Genomic DNA, 24567 nt, shown 5'->3' with positions numbered 1-24567 from the left:
TGGTGACAGACTGTGGTGCAAAAATTATAAAAGCTAAAAAGTTTTAGGGTTTTTCCAGATAAGGTTTATAGTAATGGGATATCTACGCTGCTATTTCTTATTTTCTGTCTTTCTGTCATCCTCTGTAGCCGAGGGGGGCAATTGAACTGACAGCAGTTGTCCTTTAGCAACAACCGACTGAGCTACCGAGTTTTCCCCTTCTTCTGGCTGGCATTTCTCTAGAAGTAAAACTTACCTGCATTGATTTATGGGTTAGTTTTTCTTAACCCTTTGATCAACAGAGAGATTGATTTTTCTCTTCATTTAGGAAATCAACCCCCCCCCATGGATACAAATAAAGCAAAATAAAATAAAGCAAAAGCAAAATAAAAAATAACACCCCCACCCCACCCCAAATGAAACCTAAATTGAATAAGGAAGACCTCAAATGTGGACTCGTCTCGAAGAAGATCAGAAAAACTCCAGCTTGAACTTCTGCGGAGATACAGCATATTTGGTGTGAGCCAATTCTGTGGTGTGAATTCAAGTCATTGTAGTTTAACGTGAAGTGCGAATGCTATCAACAGTGGCTTATGCAAAAAAAAAAAATCATGGTTAAAACAGTTTACGGATCAGATATTCCAGCAAGTTCAGGAGATCAAGGAATATCGGAAGGACCTAGAAATGAAACTCTTTTAAGAGGAATGGCTAAAATAACTACTCGGGGTGTTTATTCTGCAAAATGAGAAGAGCGAGGAGAGGTATTACGGTAGCCTTCGGATATTTATTATTTATTAGTCCAATTTATATGCCGCCCTTCTCCCTAGACTCAGGGCGGTTTACAATGCATTATAGCAATAGCCTGCATACTTTTTTGTATATACCTGCTTATTAGGGCTTTCGGTCCCCCCTAAGTGGTGTTGTTTTATACAAAGTCGGCTTATTGCCCCCACAATCAGGGTCCTCCGGGATATCACAGGTTGTCCCATACAAGTTGACCTTCTCAGTTGAACCAATGGATAAACCCGAGAAGTAGACTTAGATGGACTCTTGATCAATGCAGTTTAGTATGGCCTCAAGAAAAAAAATTCTGATGATCCCAGCTAACAGCCAGTGGAACAGCTTGCCACATGAACTTATCTCGGGTGGGTAAGGATCTCTGAGCAGGTTGGACGCAATGACCCATAAGAAACCTCAATGGGCTTTTGAGATCAAACTGACCCCTTACAGAATCCTCCTTATGGAAAAAAAAACCCCATCCTCCAGCAGTCCATTCAAGCAAATTTAGCAAGGCTGTCCGGAACTCGGCTTTAACCGCAGCCAGGGTTTCCCCGATTTCTCACTGCACCAAGACCCCCCCCCCAAATGCGGACTGCAGCTCACGTTTTCCTTCAATCCAGGCTCCCCCCCTCCTCTTCGCGGGCTGCAACCCCTCCTTCCACCCAGCCCAAATGCCGCAACTGATGCAGAGCAGGGTTTCCAAAGAAGGTGGGGGGGGGGGAGAAAAGAAAAAGACACCCACCGCCCCACGATTTCCTGCTCAAATAAACCCAGTTCAAAATAAATAAATAAAAACAAAATAAAACCCCCCACCCTACATCCAGTTTGAAAGAAAATCGCTCTATTCCCAATTTAAGGCACCCCGTATCATACAGGCGACGTCTAGAAAAAAAACTTGCATTTTAAACTTAACCCCCAACCCCCCAGAAACCCAGACAGCCCCCCCCCCACGATTTAAAGAAGAAAAAAGAAAGAAAGATCTGGCTTGCAAAAAAAAAGAGGAAAAAAAAGAAAGAGATCTGGCTTGCAAAAAAAGAGAGAGAGAAAAAGAAAGAGATCTGGCTTGCAAAAAAAAAGAGGAAAAAAAGAAAGATCTGGCTTGGAAAAAAAAGATCTGGCTTGCAAAAAAAAGAGAGAGAAAAAAAGATCTGGCTTGCAAAAGAAAAAGAAAAAGAGATCTGGCTTGAAAAAAAAGAAAAAAAAAGAAAGATCTGGCTTGAAAAAAAAGAAAAAAAAAGAAAGATCTGGCTTGGAAAAAAAAGATCTGGCTTGCAAAAAAAGAAAAAAGAAAGAGATCTGGCTTGCAAAAAAAAAAAGAGAAAAAAAGAGATCTGGCTTGCTGAAAAAAAAGAAAAAGAAAGAGATCTGGCTTGAAAAAAAAAGAAAAAAAAGAAAGATCTGGCTTGGAAAAAAAAGAGATCTGGCTTGCAAAAAAAGAGAGAGAAAAAAGAAAGAGATCTGGCTTGCAAAAAAAAAGAAAGAGAAAAAAAAGAGATCTGGCTTGCAAAGAAAAAAAGAAAGAAAGAAAGAAAAAAAAGAGAGATTTGGCTTGCAAAAAAAAAAAAAAACCCGCAGCGCAACCCGGCTGCAGAGCGCGCGTGAGAACGCAGACAAGCGCGTGGGTTGCTCCCCCCCCTTTCCATTCTCCCCCCCCCCCGCCACCAGCTTTCCGGGGCGGCCCTTCCAACAGCCGCGTCCCCCCCCCTCCGCCCCCCCCAATTTCCCCATCTTTCCCTTTGGCCCCCGCTGCAGTTCCCCCCTTCCTCCGGCGAGAGGCGGCTCGGCACTGCAGCTCCGGGCCGGGAAGGCGGAGCCGGCGAAGCCGGGCGACACGTGGGCAAACGGGGGGCGGAGGCGGCTTCTTAGGCAGCGGTAGGCAGCCGGTCCTGGGCCTTGTCGGTCTCCGCCGCCGCCGCCGCCGCCAGGACGAGGCGACCATGCCGGGCGCGCTGCGGGAAGAGACGGCGCAGCTGCTGGGCGACTACGTGCAGCACCGGGTGGGGGGCGCGGCGCTGCCTCCTCCGAGCCGCACAGCCGAGACGCTCCGGCGGGTGGCCGACGAGCTGGAGAGCCGCGAGCGCCTTTTCTTCCGCAACGCCTGCAGCGCCGCCGCTTTACCCGACCCGGACGAAGCGGCGGCTTTGCTGGGCCGGGTAGCCACGCAGATGGAAGCCGAAGGCGGGCTGAACTGGGGCCGGGTGGTGGCGCTGGTCGTGTTCGCCGGCAACCTGGCGGCGGCGCTGGCCGAACGGGGGGCTCCGGATCACAGCGGCGCCCTGGTCGAGGCGCTGGCCGCCTACCTGGCCGAGGAGAGGCGCGACTGGCTGGAGGAGCACGGCGGCTGGGTAAGCGCGTCCTCCCGGCCGAGCCTTGCCTGCCTGCCTTCCTCCCTCCCTCTCTCTCTCCCTTCCCTCTCACCCGGTTGCGGCTCCTGCGGTCTCCCCCCCCCCACCCGCCCCACTTCTGCAGCCCTCCCCGCTGGAGCCGCACAAGGAGCGACGTCTGCCGACTCTTGCTTTAGCTTGTCTTCTTTGGAGCCCCGCTTCCTTCCCGGCTTTTCTCTTTTTTTGGGGTGGGGGATCCTCTACCCGCTGCCCCCCCCTCCCATGGCTTTTCCCCCTCCCTCCCCCTTCCCTCTTCTCTTCTCTCACCCGCTTGCGGCTCCTGCGGTCTCTCCCCCCCCCCCGCCCCACTTCTGCAGCCCTCCCCGCTGGAGCCGCACAAGGAGCGACGTCTGCCGACTCTTGCTTAGCTTGTCTTCTTGGAGCCCCGCTTCCTTCCCGGCTTTTCTCTTTTTTGGGGGGGGGAATCCTCTACCCGCTGCCCCCCCCCTCCCATGGCTTTTCCCCCCTCCCTCCCGCCGCCCCTCCCTCCCTCCCTCCCTCCCTCCTCCTGCAGCCCCCTCCCCGAGCCTGGCTGCAGCAGGCTTGACCTTGGCGCAGAAGGCTTTTCGCCGGCTGCTTAAGGATGCGCGCTCGGACGCAGAGGCTTCTTTTCCTCTCCTCCCCCCCCCACTTTCCCTCCCTCCCTCCCTGGCTCTGTGCTGAGCTGGCGTTCCCCCCCCCCACCCCTTCCTCACCAGACCCCCCCCCTCCCTCCTTTCTCCCCCTCCCTCCCCAGCCCCGATGCGGAGCCCGAAGGGGGCAGAATTGCAGAGGGAAGGGGAGGGGAGGGGAGGCTTGACTGACGGCTGGGTGCAGCGCAGAGGCCCCGGCTGGAAAGGAAGAAAAAAAAAAAAGCATTTTTTTGTTCCCATATAAGGGAACCAACGGCGGGCAAACCGTGAGAAGTTGCCTTAGAAAGCGCTTTCCTTGGAATCTGGGATCGGCCTCCCCTCCCCTCCCTCCCTCCCGTCTCTCGCCTTCCTTCCTTCCTTCCCTCCCTTCCCTTCTCTCTCCCCCCTTCCTTGCTTGCTTTTTTTCATTTTTTTTTCATTTTTTTTTTTTTTTGCTTGCTACGGGCTACCGATTTGAGCCGCATTATTTATGCGGCTGCAAAATGAGCTTTGCCTTCAGGTTGGAGACTGGGGAGGGGGGGAAGGGGGCTGCTTTCTGGGACGAGCTGTGTGCCCCGCAGGCTGGCAGCTGATGGAGCTTTGAGAGACACCCCACTACCCACCCACCCACCCACCCACTCCTGCCTGCCCTTGAAGCAGCCTGTGTGCCAAGGAAACCTGCAAAAGGGGGAAGGGGCTCCTAAGGAAGGGGCCCTGAAAAAGCCTGCAGAGTTGCAAACCAACCCCCCCCCCAATGCTCAGGTTGCACCCCCTCCCTCTTTTAGAACCAATTTCTAAAACCGTTCCTCAAAAGCGCACCCGAATCTGCCTAGAATGTGGCATTGGGTTAAGGTTTCTTTGCCTTTTCTCTTTAAGGGGTGGGGGGTGGGGATTTTCCTTCATTTTAAGGAAACCCCGTGTACCTCCCCCCCCCTCCCAAGCACACCCTAAGCTTTCCTGCACAATTTTGCACTAGCTACTCTCTGGTGTGGCTTTCCCTCCGTATTATTGTGTAAGTCATGTGATTTCGTTTGCATCTGGCTTCGGGTGCATTTCAGCTATTGTGGTTTTAGCTGTCGCTCTTGGCCTGATGTGCTGCCTGCCAAAGACCTGGTTAGATGCGAGTTAAGAAAACCTGGCTTGATGCAAATGAGTGAACCTCAGCCTCTTCTGGTTGCTTTTTTTCGGGAAAAGGACGGGGCCTGTCGGGGGAACTCTCTTCTCCGAAATTGGGGCTAACACGAAAGGCAGGACGCTTCTCAGGTCTACCCAGGTAGAGGCCACACCTGGATAGATTCTTCCAGGTCTATAATTGCTTGCCAGCAGACTTATACTTTGTCCAGCATTTCAAAATATTTACTTAACGAGAGGGATAGGTAGGTTTCCTGTGAATTTTAGTTCACAGCCAGATAATAAGACATCTGTTTAATTTTATGCTAATCCAGCCTGACGGGGGGAAAACAGATGGCATTCTTCACACTGCCGAACCTTGAGATTAGACCCCCTATATCTTATGAACCAAGTACAGGTAGTCCTGGATTTAACAACAGTCTGTTTAGTGACCAAAGTTACAACAGCACTGAAAAAAAAAAATACGACGGCCATTTTTCACACTTCATGACCTCCCCATGGCCATGTCCTTTACATTAGGATACCTTGACAACTGTCTCGCTTTTATGACAGTCCCAGAATCCCCCCCCCTTTTTTAATTTGATTTATATGCCGCCCTTCTCCGGAGACTCAGGGCGGCTTATAATGTGCTCAGCAATAGCCTTCATCCTTTTGTATATTTATACAAAGTCAGCTTATTGCCCCCACAAACTGGGTCCTCATTTCACCTACCTTAGAAAGGATGGAAGGCTGAGTCAACCTTGAGCCTTGGAGAGATTCGAACCTGCAGTAATTGCAGGCAGCTGGTCTTAATAACCAGCTTAATAACAGGGTGCCTTAGACCACTGTACTACCAAGGCTCTTTTGTGACTTTCTGACAAGCAAAGTCAATGGGGGGGGGGGGGAGAGGAACCAGATTCACTGAACAACTGTGTGGCTAGTTTAGTAAAATAGGGCAAAAACTGTCCCTGAACAACATACATTTTGGGGCTGAATTGCGGTCGTAAGTTGAGGACTACCTGTCGCGATGAACCATGGTTTGCAAAAAGAAAGGGGCGGGGGGGGGGGGAAAGCCTCAATGAGTTTGTGTAACACATTAAGCCGTGAAACAAATGGGTTTGCAAGTCCCCTGGCTGGATATGCACGTGTATTGTGGCAAAAAACGGCGCAAGGCACTTTTATGACTTTAGCACAATGCGTGAATTGGAGCCAGTGTGTAGTTAAATAGAAGGAAGGTGGGTATAATCCCAGAGTTTGGTAGCATGCACCATGGCAACTGTGGGTGTGCATGGCGTGCATTTCTGCATCAGATGATTGTAGCTATCCTAGACCTGACCATTGGACCAAAGAGCATTTTCCTTTGCTCAAAGACAGGTCATATATATAACCGACACCCGGTGGAAAGAATTTTCCTTGAACCTGGAGACAGAAAATGCAGCTTAGATCCTTCACGTAGTATTTGCAGGTCTCTATTGGATTGATTTTTTTTTTTTTTTGTAACCTAACCTAGACATCTGGAAGTCTCGAGTTCTAGCAAGTGGATTCTTTCTCTAATGCAGAGGTCTTCAAACTTGGCAGCTTTAAGACTCGTGGACTTCAACTCCCAGAATTCTCTGGGAGAGAATTCTGGGAGTTGAAGTCCACGAGTCTTAAAGCTGCCAAGTTTGAAGACCTCTGCTCTAACGGTACTGATAGAAATATAGTAGTTGGGTTGTTGTTGATTTTTGCCCTGAATGTTGGAGGAATGAAAGCTCAGTTGTTCTTTTTGTGTTTAGGCACAGAAGATTTCTCAGCCAAAATTTTGGGAACAAGGAAACATTAAGGAGGACCTTCCGTGGAGGGGTTACAAGTCTTGCTTTCAGCCTTCCGTGATGGTCTGGTCCATCTTCTGGACCAGTTCAAGTTTCAGAGATCGTGAAAATGCAGTAAAATGCAGTAAAAATGGAGAGGAAGAAAGGAGTAGTAGAAATGATGCTACTTAGAAAAATGTGGCTGGATCAAAAGGATGGTTGCATTTGTATCCTCTTAAGATCTAACTTCTTGAGTAAAGCAGGGGTATCTCCAAAGCCTTAGGATTGCAGTTGTGTTTTCAATATAGACTGATTTTTTGAGGGGTCCTTGGTGCTCTCTGAGCTTGGTTGTTTTCTTGCAGATGTTTCATGACCCAATTGGGTAACATCATCAGTGCTAGAAGGGAGTGGGTTAATTTGTGCTAACCCTTCCAGCACTGATGATGTTACCTAATCGGGTTATCAAATGTCTTCAAGAAAACCACCAAGCTCAGAGACCACCAAGGACCCTTCCAAAAGCAGACTATTTTGGAAACACAACTGCAATCGTTTCAATCCTACAAATATTCTCCTTTATAGATAGTCTACTTTTTCTCCAAGAGGTAGACATAAATAGATGGGTCCCCAGCTTCTGTTTTGTTATGAAACAGTTCTCTGAAATAGACTAGTAGGCTGACCCAAAATTTCCAAGATGAACACATGATGGTGCACGCCTTGGAGATGAAAGAAGAAGTGGGGTAGTTCCAAGTCAACATCTAGCGTCATTGAGCTCCACCTCCCATTAGCTAATGTCTGCTTGGCTGCTGCTTTCAGGTGGTGGAAATCCATGAACCTCTGTAGAGGTGGGCTTTCCATTTCAGATATGGGACTGTGGTGGCAGTGGCCATTAACTTAGATGGGTTTGGAAAGGGGTTGGTCAAGGGCATGGAGAAGGCTGTCTTTGGCTACTAGTTGCAACTATACATGAAGTCCAGGCTCAGAGGAGAGAATATATGAGTCTCAGCTAATGAGGAACAAGAGGCTGGAGGTTCATACCAGTTCTGCTTCTGAACTCTCTGAAGATCGTGGTTGGCCAACTTGGGAGTCCAGTTCCTTCAATCTAATCCAGTAGAGTTTGATTTGAGTTTCTGCTGGTCAGAAACGTTCTCATGAACTTCCCATGAACCTTGCAGAGCCTGTCAGTTTCAACCAAGGAGGTGTCTTCATGTCAAGGTTTAAAATACATTATTCATAGTAAACTGAGGTAAACGGGAATAGCAGACTGTTCTGGTAGGTTTTCATGGCTTACCCAGTGAGATTTTTGCTTTGTTCCTTATGGGTGCCAAAGATTGGGTAGTTGTGTTGCCAAATCTCTCAATCAAAACTGGTCCAAGAACTACAGTGCAAAAACTCTCCTAAACTATGAGTTTCCCCAGCCTAATAATGTCTTTCCATTGGTTAGCTTCACACGCCAAGCCATGGTTTATTGACTAAGCCACGATTCAACCAGAACAAAGCTACAGAATCTGCTGGCCAGCGGAGTGGCTCAATTCACATGGTCCACAACCCAACCTTAAAATGGTTGTGGCTTAGAACCCAGTTCCTGATATTCTGGCCATGGCTGATTCGAGAAACCCTCTTTAGAAACTCAAGGGCAATTCCAGGAACTTGGTTGTTCTTGCAAACTTTAATTGGACTTTCCCATCCACCTACTTGAAATAGATTACTGCCAACAAAAGCCTTTGTTTTGTCTCTGATATAATCAGAACTAGGGAGAATTTTTTGCATTCTTAAGCGCTTGGCACTTTTCCAGCCCTTGCCAGATAGCTTGTGAAGTCTAGCCCATTTCTATATCCTTTCTTGATAAGAAGATTGTTGCAGTGTAGCTAGGAACCCCTTGAGATACTCAGTAACCCAGTTGCTGGATAGCTGCCAGACAAATAGCCCTTGTATTTATTATTATTATTATTTTATTGTACTGCATGGATCAGCCCATCCCAACTTGTTGGCCAGGCGGCCTCGGAAAGTTACGAGTTGTAGTCAAACACACCTGCAGGCCAACTCGGATGAGGAAAGTTATTGCTAACGGGAGAAGAAACTTGTCCTTGGCTAATCTTTTAGGTCAGCCGCAACAAAAGGATAACTCCTTTTTTCCCCCCTCTTGCATCTGGCCCAGGTTGAAGGTTATAGAAACTTCCCTCTGTGTATATTACCAGCCCGTTCTCTTCCCCAGCTACTCCCCAGTGTAGGATTTCTTGTAGCTCTGCAAAATCCAATCCCAGCTATTGTTGAGTGGGTGCGGGTATAAACCTTTGCCAGGAATGTGAATAATCAACTTCAAAGCAACTATTTCTTCACACAGTACTACGGGGAAAGAATACATAGAAACCTTCATTCAGTTCTCGGTTTTCAAATGGGGGGGGTAGGAGAGAGAAAGTAAGTCTATTCAAAGCCACCTCTTCTGTGGGCAGTTGTTTCGGTCGTCTCCCTCCCTTCTCCCGGACCTTTGCGATCATATTCTGCATTTAACTGGTGCCCACAGGCTGCATCAAAGGTTTAAACCGGACAAAAGTGCATTTTTCTAACCCATGAAAGGTGAAATCGGAAGCTTGCTCCCCAGGTAGGCCCAAAGATCGTCTTGTGAAGGCTAGCCATTAAGGCTGCTGGCCGTAAGATTTTTTTTTTTCTTTCCCCACCTACATAATTGGAGAATGAGAACATGTGTGTGAACTTGAGTGTGAATCACATGTCTGGCTACAGATGTCTGGAAGCCCAGCATTCTTTTCAAGGTTGGGACATTTGCCTCGTGTGACTTCTGCACGCGATGGGGCATGCGGTGGAGTTTTACTGCAAGGAAATACGTAATAAAATTATTTTCGGAGATTTCAACTTCTCCAGGGTGTTTGAATTCTGCCAGCCACATTTAAGGGGATGCTTTTTCCCAGGAGTTGATAATAGAGATTCTATTGTAGAATAGAATATTGTATATTATATGGTATAATAGAATAGAATATTGTAGAACAGAAGGGACGCGGTGGCTCAGTGGCTAAGATGCTGAGCTTGTTGATCGAAAGGTCAGCAGTTCAGCGGTTCGAATCCCTAGTGCCGCGTAACGGGGTGAGCTCCTGTTACTTGTCCCAGCTTCTGCCAACCTAGCAGTTTGAAAGCACGTAAAAAATGCAAGTAGAAAAAGAGGGACCACTTTTTGTGGGAAGGTAAGCATGTTCCGTGCGCCTTTGGCGTTAAGTCATGCCGGCCACATGACCACAGAGACGTCTTCGGACAGCGCTGGCTCTTCAGCTTTGAAACAGAGATGAGCACCTTAGAGTAGGGAACGACTACCATATATGTGCGAGGGGAACCTTTACATTTATTGTAGAACACTGGTGTCTCCATTCCAAAAAAGGGAGACATTTTGGGGGCAGGGGAAAAAAACAACAATTTGTGATATTGGTTTCTAGGGAAGATTGTGTGGGTTTCCTGTTTTGTGCCTTACGTGAAGGTACGTGAATCTTGATCCAGGTTGAGAGAGGAGAATAACCCATAGGATCAGGAGCTTGGAAGGGAACAACTTGAAAGGAATGGTTGAAGGTGTGGGAGATGTTTAGCTTGGTGAAGAAAAACTTCGCCAGGAGACACAAGAGCTGGTTCCAAAGATGAGAAGGATTACCATGTAGGTCAGGGATAACCAACCTCAGCAACTGTAAGACTTGTGGACTTCAACTCCCAATGCTGGCTGGGGAATTCTAAGGAGTTGGTCCACATGTCTTAAAGTTGCCAAGATTGGACATCCCAATTTAGAAGATTAGGCAGATATTCCAGAAGACAGGTGGAAAAACGAGTATAAATTACAAGGAAGTAAGTTTTGGTTGGACAAAGGAGAACATCCCAATAGAGAAAAAGGTTCATGGATGACCAAGACTACCTTGGAGATGCTGAATCTGCTTTGGACATCCCTGATCTAGAACAGGGGTCTCCAACCTTGGCAACTTTAAGCCTGGAGCTTTGCTGGCTGAGGGATTCTGGGAGTTGAAGTCTTCCAGGCTTAAAGTTGCCAAGGTTGGAGACCCCTGTTCTAGAAGATGAGGCAGACAATTCCAGAAGGCAGGTGGGAAAGAAGGAATTTAAATCACAAGGAAGTTTTGATGGGACATAGGAGAACATTATAACAAGGGGAAAAGGTTCATGAATGAACCAGACTGTCTTGGAGATGGTGAATCTCCTTTGCTGCTGAAGGTTGAAGAGAGGATGGATGTTCTGTTCTAATCTTCCCAAGAGTGTGTGGGCTACGGATTAAATAAAATGCTCAACCATTGTATGGAATATGATTACCAGTCATGTAAATTTTCATCTCCTGCAACATGGAAAATAACTATTTGGTGGTGATAAGCTTGGCAGGTCTCTGGAAGCCACTTTGCATCCCTTGAGCTTCAGATTGGACACCTTTGTCTTAGATCCACCTTCCCCATCCTACGGCCTGCCAGAAGGTGTAGATACTGAGACTAGGAATTCTGGGAATTGTAGTTTTCCAGGTTGGAAAAAGCTTCCTCGAATAAGTAGTGGTCTCCTTGGTGTTGGGGTCTGGAAGGAGTAGACGGTAATAGAAGTCCAATTCCAGACAGTCCTCGATATACAGCAATTCACTGAGTAACCGTTCGAAGATACAACAGCACTGAAAAAAGAGAGTTATGACCATTTTTCACACAATTGTTCCAGAATCCCCAGAATTTGGATACTTTGGTAACCGGTTCATATTTATGACGGTTGCCCAGTGCTAGGATCATGCAATTTCCCCTTTTGAGACCTTCTGACAAGCAAAGTCAATTGGGAAACCAGATTCACTTAAAACGTCTATGGGATTCTCAGTCATCCAGGTCATGTTTTCCCAAAGGTGCTTTTTCAAGAGGCCACTGGGCTTTCTGGTTTTTCTTTTGAAGACATTTCGCTTCTCATCCAAGAAGCTTCTTCCGCTCTGGCTGAATGGTGGAGAATTTATTTAGTCACAACTGAAGAAGCTTCTTGGATGAGAAGTGAAACGTCTTCAAAGAAAAACCAGAAAGTCCAGTGGCCTCTTAACCACCGGGTGACTAACTTAACAACTGCAGTGACTCACTCAACAGCTGTGGCAAGAAAGGCCGTAAAATAGGGCAAAGCTCACATAACCGTCTCACTTAGCAACAGAAATGTTGGGCTCAATTGTCCTAAGTTGAGGACTACTGTGTTTCCCTGAAAATAAGACCCTGTCTTATATTTTTTAAACCCCGAAATAAGTGCTTGGCCTTATTTTTGGGGAGGTCTTATTATTTTGGGGCGCGTGGTGCAAGATGGGGCTCCACTTGATTTCCAGCGCTACGTTTAAATATTTTCGGTTTTTTTTTTTCATCCAGAGCTTGTATCCCAAATATCGGGGCAAAACTCTGCAAGCCTTTTGGCCTTAAGGAATCGCTGCAAAGACGGGTCATTAAGTGAAACTGATGGAAATAGACGTTCTGTCTCGCTTAATTTCTTTTAGGGCCTCCATTTCCCTTCTCTGGCCGTAAACCCTCTCTCCTGTTTTAACTGCTCTCCCATTAACGCTTCCATCTTAGCCGAGACCCAAGTGGCAGCAACTTAATAGCAAGATGGGGCTGGTTTGGGGGAAAAAAAAAAAACCCTTAATTTTTTTAAGAGAAGAGGGAAAGAATACCTATTCCGTTCTCCACCTTCTTGATTTGGGGGCATTGCCTATTTTTTTAAAAAAAATTAATTATTATTATTTTTTTGCTTCCGGAATTCCTCAGGCACCTTTGCCCCAGTAGTTCTGAATGGCAACTCTGGCCTTTTTTTTTTTTTTTTTTGCTTCTCCGGCTCAAAAGAGGGCGAATTGGCAACGCCTGGAAGCTGCCCACCTGAATGCTAATCATCCGAGAACGGCCGGCCCGCTGCGGGCAAAATGCATCAGCTGACATCCAGCCTCCCTCCCGTCTCTCTCCCCCTGTTTGCCCAAAATTAAAGTGGTAAGAGAACAAAGTTCCGAAAGAAATTAAGGGTAGGACCAATTTGCATAGACATCTGTCAGATAGGAGTTCAAACATGGCCATCTGGAGTCATATCCCTTGTCATTCTTGATTATTCTGAATAAAGAGGCGGCCCCCGCAGCTGCTGGTTCGTTTCTGGCACCCAAACAGGCTAGGAACGGCGCAAGCACATAACAATGATGCTCGGTTTTGTGTGAATGGGATGCCGTCTTCCTGAGTGGGGTATGGGCAGCCGCGTTCTTAATGCGAGCACAATAGCGCAATCCTCGTGTGTGTGTGTATTTTTTTCCTGTAGCTGATGGTACAGCCATCCATCCTTGTTGGCGAGGTCTCCCTGTTTTCTTGATCAGACTTTTAAAAAAAATGCTTCTTTATATTCAGCTACTTTAATGGGTGTTCCTGATCTCTTGCTTACACTTATTTTGGAAATGTCTTGAGGTAGCAAAGAGCTGACGTTGGAAGCATCTCTAATACCAGCGGTGGGCTTCAAAAATTTTAGCAAGGGGTTCTCTGCCCAGTTGCTGGGTGCGTGTGGCCATGGTGGGTGTGGCCTAGTCGGCCTCCTGCACCACAGTGGTGGTGGTGGTGGGGCATTTTTGCCCTCCCCGGGCTCCGGTGGCTTTTCTTTAGCCTCCGGGAGGGCGAAAACGGCCTCCTCAGGCTTTGGAGGCCAGAAACAGGCCCGTTTCCGGTCTTCTCGAACTTCTGGTAGGCCCGTTTTTCACCCTCCCCGAGCCTCCGTGCGCGCCCTGCACTTACCTGCATCCAAAATGGGCCACATGGGGACTCCTGGGAGGGGCGGGGTGGGCGGGGCCAGCCAGGAGTGGGATTTGGGGGTTCTCCGAACTGCACAGAATCTTAGCTGGAGGTTCTTACGAACCCCTACGAACCCTCAACAGCCTTCCCCTGTCTAATGCCATCAGCCGTGTTGGTTCCAGATCTACAGATCTTTATTGCTCAGCTCACTTTGGGGCCTTTTTAATTTCCTTTCTAATTTAAGACTGGCATATCTCACTGTATTATGTCTTTTCCCACTGGAAGTCTCTTTTGCACCCATATGAAGGCTAGCTCGCTTTTTCTCACCTGGTGTTGTCCATGTCCATTGGACCCAGGGCCGGATTTAGATGAAAAGAGGCCCTAGGCTATTCCACTTAGGAGGCCCTTTCACCTATAGTGAAAGTGTAATTTTAATTTTGCTAACAATTTGAATGTAGGCCCCTCTTGATCTTGAGGCCCTAGGCTGAAGCCTAGTTAGCCTATAGGAAAATCCGGCACTGATTGGACCAACTCTTGCCATACTTGGCTATCATGGTGAGATGGAATTCTAGAACATTTGATGGGTTGCAAATTGTGGGTTATCTGCAAATTACCTGGCTTGCCTTGAAGCTGACGGCGGTCAAACATCAAATGGACCTGACTCACGAGGTTGTTTGCTGTCTCTTCTCTTCCAGGATGGCTTCTACCACTTCTTCAATAAGCACGGCTCGGATGCAGCTGACCAGAACAGCACCATCAGCAATGCAATTATGGCGGCAGCAGGATTCGGCCTAGCAGGATTGGCTTTTCTCTTGGTGGTGCGATAAGAACACACAAACAACACACAAACGCACACACACACACACATCCGCGGATTTAGACTGCAGGGAGACGGGATGGGTGGGCACGCTCCTTTCTTGAAACTGCTAACGTCCCAGTGAAACGTCCATTCTATATTTCTACGACGGTCGAAGATAGAAGCCTATATATATATATATATATATAAATATATATTTTTAACTAGAGTTGGGGCAAAAAAATTAGTTGAGCACATCACCTCCTTCCCCCTTCCCCAGCACGACCAATGCCTCTTTGCGCTCATCCTAAGAACTGGGCACCTTCTGGATCTTGGCATTAGGGCTGCCGACACCACGTCACCAGTTGTTCCGGGACCTGTGAGCGTGCTGGGTGTTATTGCTACTTGTTCATGGTGGGCTTGTGATGGAATCAAGTGGAAGACGTGTTTGCCTTTCTTCTTTGTGTGCGTGTGTATGGTGCGGTGGGGAGGGGAGGGGGGGGCAGGTGGGATCGTTGCCTTGTGAAATGTGAGCCAGTATTAATAAGAATGAGGGGTTTATTCTTCTTGGGGTGCAATGCAAACCATACCAAGCCACTCAATAACATAAAACTTGCAAGTTCCATGTTGCACAGAGCATTATAGCTTACGTGTTTTTGTTATAATGACATAACTCTTAAGTTACACTACAAGTATATGTCAAGAATGTTGATACCAAAACAGTCGAAGCTGCAGAACCAGTTCTTAACTGAAGTTGTTTAACTATTAAAAGAAGAAGAAGAAGAAAAATCCTTTTTAAAATTGGTATATTTGGAAGTCCATTGAAGGCTGGGATTTCTGTGGATTTCCTGTCAAATCCAGAAACTCCATATAACTTAATATATTTTTGAAGTATTTATCATTGTATAATACTGGTAGCTGGTTAACATCTATTTTTGTTAAATTCCATTTTTTTAAAAGAAAAGCTCTCCAGTTGCTTTCTTCGCTGTTATCTGTCTTATAACTTGTTTAACAGTTCTAGTTTTGGTAATTGATATACTGTGTATTGTACAAAATAGTCTTTGAGAAGTGTTCGGTGTCCTTTCCTTTAGCTTGTACAGTTTTAATATGTGAATAAACAAGTAAATATTTTTATTTTAAACAAGTTCGTGAGCAGCCTTTATGTGGAATTTCTCTCTCTCTCTTTCTCCCTCCCTCCCTCCCTCTCTCTTTCTCTCCCTCTCTCTCCCTTCCTCCCTCCCTCTCTCTCTCTCTCTCTCTCTCCCCCTCTCCCACCCTCCCTCTCTCTTTCTCTCTCTCTCTCTCTCTCTCTCTCCCTCTCTCTCTCTCTCTCTCTCTCTCTCTCTCAAAGGCCCAAAACGCAAGTAGCACAAACATGCCTTCAGGAAAAAGCTGTTCTTGTTTTTTTGTTTGTTTTTAATGCTTTTTTTTCTTTGCTCGAGGGGTGTCGAATGCTATCGCTTCCATGTTCCAGCAAAGCAGGAGGCTGGGATGCCATCTTTGCGAATGCAAGAAAATTTTTCCTTCAAACATTTCACGTGCTTAGGTCACAATGTACTTTCTGTCTCACAAGGTGGTTTGGGAATCTTTCCTTCGGAGGAAAGCCATACAGCTCTGTGGCTGCGGTTGTGGTGGGCTGCTCCCGGTTCGCCCCGGTAGTGGCGGCGGGAGGAGGCTCCGCCCAGACATCATCAAAAACCCTCTGCACATGTGCAGAAGTCCACACGCTACTGATAGCGAACTGGTAGCGCCGAGATTTGAATCCCGCTACTAGGTACGTTGTGATGGACACAACATTTCAAACATTTGCAGAGGTGGAGAAACAGAAATTCGGCCTACCTTAATGAATCAAGTGCAGATTTGGCAAGGGGCATAATTTGCACCGAGAGGCCGTATAAATAGTTAAGTGACAGTGAATTGAAGACTGACATTTGGATGCCTTTTGGTGTATCTCTTAGCTTGGGAGAAGTGGCGAACATGTGCAGACACCATCTCTTTAAAGCAAAAACATAAGCAGCAGGACAGGTGTTGTGTTGTCTGCATTGGCTTTGCAGGTTATACACACAACTGCGAAAGTCGAGGTATATCTAATTTGGTATTGACTTTGACTGTCTATGGAGAGTAGGATCAAAAGTGAATAAGGAAGCAATTAAAGGAGCCAAGAATCTTTTGAGCACTTTCGGTTTCTATTTTTATCCCTCTGTGAAGTCCCAGGTTGGTTTTGATATATATTTTTTTTACTGTTTATAGTGAAAGAAATGCAAATTGAAGGTTATTTGGCAACCTGAAGCAGTTGGTTGGTGAATATCTTTTATCTCTCTGTATATCTATATCTATCTACCTACCTACCTACCTACCAACCATCTATCTAAGCACACATTAATCCTTAAGATGAATGGAGTTTGCAGGGCTGCTCTGATAGGATAGATCTAGAACTGGGTGTGTGTAGATGTGATAGGAGAGATCCTCTCTTACAGGTGGAATCCACCCCATGTTCCACGAAAGTCGTCTGCTTTGGGCCCCATGTTTCCGGATTGTAGCCTGTATCAACACCCACTTCAGAGAGTTCCTGTGTTTAATCTAGCATGACCTTGTGATTATTTCTGAACAGCCAACTCCCATTGTAAACCTAGATAGGACAGGAATAAGGAACTCCACACCCTTCCCTCTCGACATAATTTCTGTTGTCTTAGAAAGATAGCATCATGTTGGGATGGGCAGTAGATTCAAGGGTAGGACAGACGACGCTGGTTTTGTCGTAGAGGTCTCCAATGGGAGAGGGGGTGGGGTTTGGAGGCCAGTTGTGAGCACACTCACAATATGGCTTTCATATGGTGGCTTTCATGGTGGGCCTGGCCAGTTGAGCTTCGTGTTGTTAGTTGCAGAAGTCGTGTCTGACCCATCACAACCCCATGGACAACGTTCCTCCAGGCCTTCCTGTCCTCTACCATCCTCTGGAGTCCATTTAAGCTCACGCTGACTACTTCAGTGACTCCATCCAGCCACCTTATTCTCTGTCGTCCCCTTCTTCTTTTGCCCTCAATCATTCCCAGCATTAGGCTCTTCTCCAGTGAGTCCTTCCTTCTCATTAGGTGGCCAAAGTATATTTGAGTTTCATCTTCAGGATCTGGCCTTCTAAAGAGCGGTCAGTCAGGGTTGATCTCTTCTAGGACTGACCGATTGGATCGCCTTGCAGTCCAAGGGGCTCGCAGGAGTCTTCTCCAGCACCAGCGTTCAAAGGCCTCCATTCTTTGGCGCTCAGCCTTCCTTACGGTCCAACTTTCACCTCCATCCATTGCAACTGGGAAAACCATAGCCTTGACTATACGCACTTTTGTTGGGAGGGTGATGTCTCTGCTTTTTAGTATGCTCTCTAGATTTGCCATAGCTTTCCTTCCCCAGGAGCAAGTGTCACGTAGCAGAAAGCAAAGTAGGACATTGAATCCGAAACTGAAGGACTGAAGAAGCTTCTTGAATGAGAAGTGAAACATCTTCATGGAAAAACGAAGTCCAGTTTCCTTTTGGAAAAAGGAACAATGACAATTGGGACAATGACCTGGATCAATGAGACAATTCATAGACATTGAATCCTCTACTATCCTCATGAGTTTCCCAAGAAAATACCAAATTATTTGTGTTTTCTTGACAGACGCCCCCCCACTCTCAAATAGAGCCCTCAATTACAGATATTGTTTTTTCTTTTTATTTCCTAAAAAAGCCTGAAGGGTACAAGGAGGAGTCTGAGATTGTTTCTTGGAAATAAAGATCAGGCTGGAGGTTAGCACATTGCTTGGCAGTAACCCAGTTTCTCATTGGATTGATTTTTAGTTAAAAACATCCTTTAAAAGAAATCTGGAAATGAACTTTGGGTCATGTCAAGGATCAAATAGTTGGAGGGCATCTAGGGCTCAAGAAATGGAACCATTTCTCATCACCCTGGTCTTTCTCCAGGAGAAGACCCACGATAAGATGCCCTCTGGGTCTCCATGTACACATTTGGAGTTCTTTCTGCTCAATTTTCATTCTTTTTCCGCAAGACCAAAGGTTTTGTCCCTTGCCTCAAAGGTTTTCAGCTGAAAAATTAGTAGCAATTGCAAATTACAAGTGGAAGACTTTCCAAGTTGGATGCCCACCTACACAATTGATCTGGAAGAGCTGCCTTTGTGAGTTGCCCAAGTTAATTCATTTTGTGTTGAATCCCCACCTTCTCTTGCCATCTTAGGGAATTATGGATAAGTCCTATTGACCTATTTCGACCATCAATAGTGGCTTAATTCAATCAACCATGCCAGTTCTTGAAATGGTGCTTTGATTAGTAATATCAGCCCCTGGATTTTGACTGGAGCATGAGTTCTACATGGAATCAAGAATAGGGAACATGTGGACACTACTTGAGCAGGTATGGCCAATAGGAAGGTATGGTGGAAGGCATAATTCAACAGGTCATTTTCTTCCCGTTTTTTTAAATCTTGAGAACATTGTTGGCTTTGTCAAGCTTCCACCAAGAGCTTCAGGCAAAGTTTTTATCTTCCCAAACCCACTGAAGTCAGAAATAATCGCTTCCTTCATATATCTTGCGAAGCCAAAAGGCAAGGTTGCTTGTTCTGGGCTGAGCATGTCATTTGAACCCAGCCTTTAAAGAGCTGCAATATATATATCATGGTTTATGGCTTAGCATGTTCTACAAATCTGACTTACTTGGGTTACTTCAATAAATTATGCCTAATAAGGGATGACAAGGGATGCTGTGTCAATACAGTTGATGAATTTTCCTAGTTCCAACTAGAGGAATGCCTTGGTTTCATGCAGTTCTTGTAAACACTTATTGTTCTAACGTGTTCCTCTTTCCTCAATTAGTTAAAAGTGCAACATTTCCTGGTTGTAAAACTTCCTGCTCCTTATTTTCACCAATGACTTGAGAAATCTAATGGCTTCTCAACAGCTGAGTCCAAGCCTATCCCTCAAATGAATAGTCAACCTGAGTTGTGCACCAGGCTGAGCCCTAAACCATGGTTTACAAACCACTATGTCTGTGTTCTTGCTTGCTTGCTCCTGGGGAGGACAGCATACTAAAAAGCAGAGAAATCCCCCTTGCAACAAGTGTGTTTAGTCAAGGAGATGGTTTTCTCAGTTGCAATGTATGGCTGTGAAAGTTGGACCATAAGGAAGGCTGAGCGCCAAAGAATGGAGGCCTTTGAACTCTGGTGCCGGAGAAGACTCCTGCGAGTCCCTTGGACTGCAAGGCGATCAAACCGGTCAGTCCTAGAGGAGATCAACCCTGACTGACCGCTCTTTAGAAGGCCAGATCCTGAAGATGAAACTCAAATACTTTGGCCACCTAATGAGAAGGAAGGATTCACTGGAGAAGAGCCTAATGCTGGGAAAGATTGAGGGCAGAAGAAGAATGGGACAACAGAGAAGGAGGTGGATGGATGGAGTCATTGAAGCAGTCTGTCAGCTTAAATGGACTCTAGAGGATGGTAAAGGACAGGAAGGCCTGGAGGAACGTTGTCCATGGGGTTACGATGGGTCGGACACAACTTCGCAACTAACAACAACAAATGCCTGTGTTCCCATAAGTTTCTTAGCTAAAATGGAGCCAGCCTACGTCCAATGTGAGAGTTCCAGATGATTAAGAGAAGATGTTAAAATGCTGCATTCTCAACAATCCACTTTCTGAAGTACTGTATCTGGAGGACGGTTGTTTTGCCAGTGCATTTTTGTGGAAGGAATTGGTTAAATGGTGAGGTTTGGGTAGGTCAAAAGACAACGTGTAACAAGAAACTCAGCAGGAGCACTCAACCATCTGCTGAGCATTTGATCTGTCCTGTCCTGTGTGGCATCCCATAATCACCAGTGCCCCCATTGTTGCTTTGTGCATTGAGACCCTTTGAACTCGCCCAGCCACTGTATTGCCTTGCTAGGTTTTCATTCACATTTGGAAAGTAAAAGAGCTCTTAACATCCCGCAAAGCTAGCAGCAGCTGAGAGGGTGTCTCTTTCTCCGTCCTTCTGTTTCTCAGCTGTCAGTTAGTGAAATGTAATCATGGTTGGAAAATCCATCTGAGCTTCAGAAAAAGGTAAGAGACTTGATCATTATTTCAGTTTTCTAATGAATACAACAGCTGCTCAAGGGCTGTCCTGAAAGATTCCAGCTGGCGTCTAGGACAAGGTTTCATTCTGCTGAGCCAGGTCTACTGGAGGCATCTGATCTGACTTGGGGAACCTCTGTGTTTGTAGGAGATCTCTTTGGTGGGGATCTTGGTGCTCTTTGAGCTTGGTGGCTTGATTCATCTTGGTGCTTCGATTGATCTCCTCAAACCACCTTAATCGAAGAAGGATTGGTAGAGAGCCTTGGTAGTACAGTGGTCTAAGGCACCCTGTTATTAAGCTGGTTATTAAGACCAGCTGCCTGCAATTACTGCAGGTTCGAATCTCGCCAAGGCTCAAGGTTGACTCAGCCTTCCATCCTTTCTAAGGTAGGTAAATTGAGGACCCAGATTGTGGGGGCAATAAGCTGACTTTGTATAAATATACAAAAGGATGAAGGGTATTGCTGAGCACATTGTAAGCTGCCCTGAGTCTCCGGAGAAGGGCGGCATATAAATCAAATTAAAAAAAAAAAAAAAGGATCCCTGCTATCATCATCTCTTCAACACAACAACTGGACTCCTACTTATTGGGGTTGTTTTTTAATACCCCAAACTTGATGTGACTGCTAAATCATGAACCTTGGCTTTCCAAATCATGGTGGTTGAGTTCATCAACATGTTAAGCCAACGCCAGAATTAAAGCATAGCATGATGTAGTATCCAAACAGGTGGGAAGAGAGGATGAGCAGCTTTGGGAAAAAGGCAAAATAGGAGAAGGGGAAAAAATGGAAGGGGAAACATCCTTGTTCTAGTTAGCCTTTCAGGAGAACCCTTTGAAGATGGAACCTGCTCTGTGGAAAGGGAGTTTCAAAGAGGAGACAGGAGGTACCCAGTGGCATCATGGCCACTGGCACTGTTGGGCAGGTCACCACTTCAGCCCATGGATGCTAGGAAGACAGCAAGCAGTAATAATTTCCCGATCGTTTTGTATGGCTCTGTCCTCCTTGCCTAGCATTCTCCTTAGTTGGAAGCAGAATGGGCCAACTCGCCGCGGCCAACTCACCACAGGACAAGTCAACAAATGCAAAAATTAAATTAATTTCAACGGAATCATGGCCAAGAATAATGAAATAAAATCAGTCTAGAAATACAAAAGTTACAATAATTTCGGCAAAAACGTGGTCACCAATAATAAATTGAATGAAATGATACGATCTTGAATGGCCCTGCAGGAGTTGTCCTGAGGCGAGTCAGTAGTGGCGAGTTGTCCAGGGTGAATTGGCAGTGGCAAGTTGGCCATGGCATGTTGTCCTAGAGTAGACCCATTGGAAGTTAGCTCTTTGTTCAACATAGTCCTCTAAATTAGCCTGCTACCCTCACAAATTAGCTGGCTGACCGAGGAATCCTGGGAGTTGAAGTCCACAGATCCTAAAGTTGCCAAGGTTGGACACCAGGGGTGCTATTCAGCAGGTTCTGACAGGTTCTGGAGAACCGGTGGCTGAAATTTTGAGTAGTTCAGAGAACCAGCAAATACCACCTCTGGCTGGCCCCCGAGTGGGGTGGGAATGGGGATTTTGCAATATCCTTCCCCCAAGAGTGGGGAGGGAATGGGGATCTTGCAGTATCCTTCCCTTGGAGTGGGGAGGGAATGGAGATTTTGCAATATCCTTCCTCCAGGAGTGGCGAGGGAACTGGAATTTTGCAGTATCCTTCCCCTGGAGTGGGGAGGGAATGGGGATTTTGCAGTAATCCTTCCCCTGGAGTGGGGAGGGAATGGAGATCTTTCAGTATCCTTCCCCTGGAGTGGGGAGAGAATGGGGATTTTGCAATATCCTTCCCCTGCCATGCCCACCAAACCACACCATGCCCACCAAGCCATGCCCACAGATCCGATAGTAAAAAAAAACTTGAATTCCACCAGTGTTGGGCACCCCTGATATATACGATCTAAAGTGAAACCAAACTCCCACGTAGTAGCTGAAGAAGAGCTGGGTTTAGCTACCTTCCTCTCTCTCATTCTACTATTTCAGGAATATTTTCTTTGATCGGGGAGCATTTATGTGTGGGGAATGGTCTAGTCGGCAGCACAATGGTGTTTGATTGGATCTGCCAGCAACAGAAGCCGGGAGGAGATGGGGGATGTTGGGTTACACAAGCATCCAAGATTGCCATTCCAAACCCACCCACATCAAAAACAGACCCATTGAATTCAGGAGGGCTTACCTCACAGCAGACTGTCATAAAATTACATCGCTAGGGAACTTTAATCCAACACGCACAAGCTACTTTCTGACAGCCGGGTTTAGCCCAACTAGCAAAGCTTGCTTTGAACCATCTGGCGCGTTGCATATGGAAAGTTCCCAGTTGCTTAATGCTCATTTGGAGGTCAAGCCATATTTACTCAGGAGGGTTCCTAATTATATTTTGGGCACTCGAGGGCTGGGGGCTGGGCCTGCCTGCAACGGTACCTCTTCGCCGTCTGTTCCTTCTACAGCATCCATACAACAGACATAGTTTATTTATTATTCAGGCAAGGAAAGTGTTTCCAACTCCCAGAGTTGAGTTTATCCACTGTGGTCAAAGGCCAATGAAAGTTGCATGCTACGGTTAACCGTACATAAAATGCTGTTAAATGAGAAACTCAGTTGGCTAATGCCGTATCTAACACTGTCCACGAACTGCCATGAATTTGAGAGAAGGCCTACATTAGATCTAAGTCTGCCTGAGGGCTTTTGCTGCTATTGGTCACTCTCTCCTTCCTAATGGAACGAGACATAAGGTGGGCAGTAGCTCCTGCTTTGGTCGCCACCTTGAGGGCTTCCCAGAGGGATCTGTTGGGTGATTATGGGATACAAGATGGCCATTGGGGTAGGTGAAATCCAGCAGGTTCTGACAGGTTCTAGAGAACCAGTAGCGGAAATTTTGAGTCGTTCAGAGAACCGGCAAATACCACCTCTGGCTGGCCCCAGAGTGGGGTGGGAATGGAGATTTTGCAGTATCCTTCCCCCAGGAGTGGGAAGGGAATGGGGATTTTGCAGTATCCTTCCCCCAGGAGTGGGGAGAGAATGGAGATTTTGCAGTATCCTTCCCTTGCCATGTCCACCAAGCCACACCATGCCCACCTAGCCACGCCCACAGAACCGGTAGTAAAAAAATTTGGATTTCACCACTGCATTGGGGTGAAGCATCAATATAGTGTAATAGAGTGGGAAAGGGTCTTGAAGGTCTGTAACCACAGCGCAGGTGGCCAGATTCTGCGCAGCAGCACTGGGGATTCGTCACAAACGTGTGTCTTCTCCACAATAGTTATGTTATATAGCAAATGTGGCAAACTGCTTTGCACTGCTTGGGCATTTCCCTTTTACCGTTGAACCTACAGCGGCACAGTTTATGGATTGTAATTGTAGTAGAGTTAGACCATGCATAATTGACAGACTGGATTTTATTATAGATTTTTGTTCAGAGGGGGAATTCACTTACCTTCCCTACCGGTTTGTAAATGTGAGCGCGCACGTGCTTGCTTTACTCGCACATGCCACATTTGTGCATGCGCACAGCCTTCTGCGCATACGAAGTAGTCGTGCATTACGTCCGGGCAGGCGGGAGGAGCCTCCCGCAGTCGCTGCTACCGGTTCGCACGATCTGGACCGAACCGGCTGAATCCCACCACTGTTTTAGTTGTTATTTATTATTTTATACTAGGATTTTTAACTGTATATTTACTGAGTGTTTTTATTTGTTCTGGTCTCTGGTCTAAGATTGTAATAAACTGATTGATTATTTCATAGCAGCTGTAACAGCATAGCAGCTCTCCGTTCAGTTTAGGATTTCTGCTGAGCCCATTCAGCCTGCAAGTTCGCCCACCTCCTAGTATCGTAATCATTGCTTGCTCTTTGCTGGTCAGGATGGAAGTTAATCAAAAACCACTACATACTGTACATTCCAGCGGTGAATTCTTTGCCGGAGCACCAATAGATGCGCTTCTCTCTCCTTGTCCCCACCCCACCCCATAACCCACGAGGTTTACCCACATTTGCTTTCTGCCTTCAATTATCTTCTCCACATCGGTTGTCTCTCCAACCACCAGCTCCGAATTTCAGTTCTGCTTTGGAATGTGCGCAGACAAAACATTGCTCGCTACCAGCCTGGGGGTTTTGGGACGTGGTTTGATGATCGCAGGGCCTGCATTTCATGAACCTGGAGGCCTTTTTTGGAAGACCTTCTCAGAGGAGAAGCTGAAGTCCAATCAGTCATCTTGGAGAAATTAAAAAAAA

The 24567-nt window shown here is 46.5% G+C and overlaps 1 protein-coding gene across 1 annotated transcript; it reads left to right on the top strand.

Moving 5' to 3' along the window:
- The first annotated feature begins 2657 nt into the window (after positions 1 to 2657).
- On the top strand, positions 2658 to 15315 carry BCL2L10 (BCL2 like 10). Its single transcript, XM_070953473.1, has 2 exons — positions 2658 to 3104; positions 14102 to 15315. The coding sequence occupies exons 1-2, from the start codon at positions 2697 to 2699 to the stop codon at positions 14231 to 14233; spliced, it is 540 nt and encodes a 179-aa protein (XP_070809574.1). The 5' UTR covers positions 2658 to 2696; the 3' UTR covers positions 14234 to 15315.
- Positions 15316 to 24567: the final 9252 nt, after the last annotated feature.

Source organism: Pituophis catenifer, unplaced genomic scaffold (genome assembly GCF_029215685.1).
Source record: "Pituophis catenifer annectens isolate HBS135680 unplaced genomic scaffold, rPitCat1.0.hap2 SCAF_14, whole genome shotgun sequence".
NCBI lineage: Eukaryota > Metazoa > Chordata > Lepidosauria > Squamata > Colubridae > Pituophis > Pituophis catenifer.
Note: the sequence above shows the minus strand (reverse complement) of the source record. Positions and strands in the feature narration are given on the sequence as shown.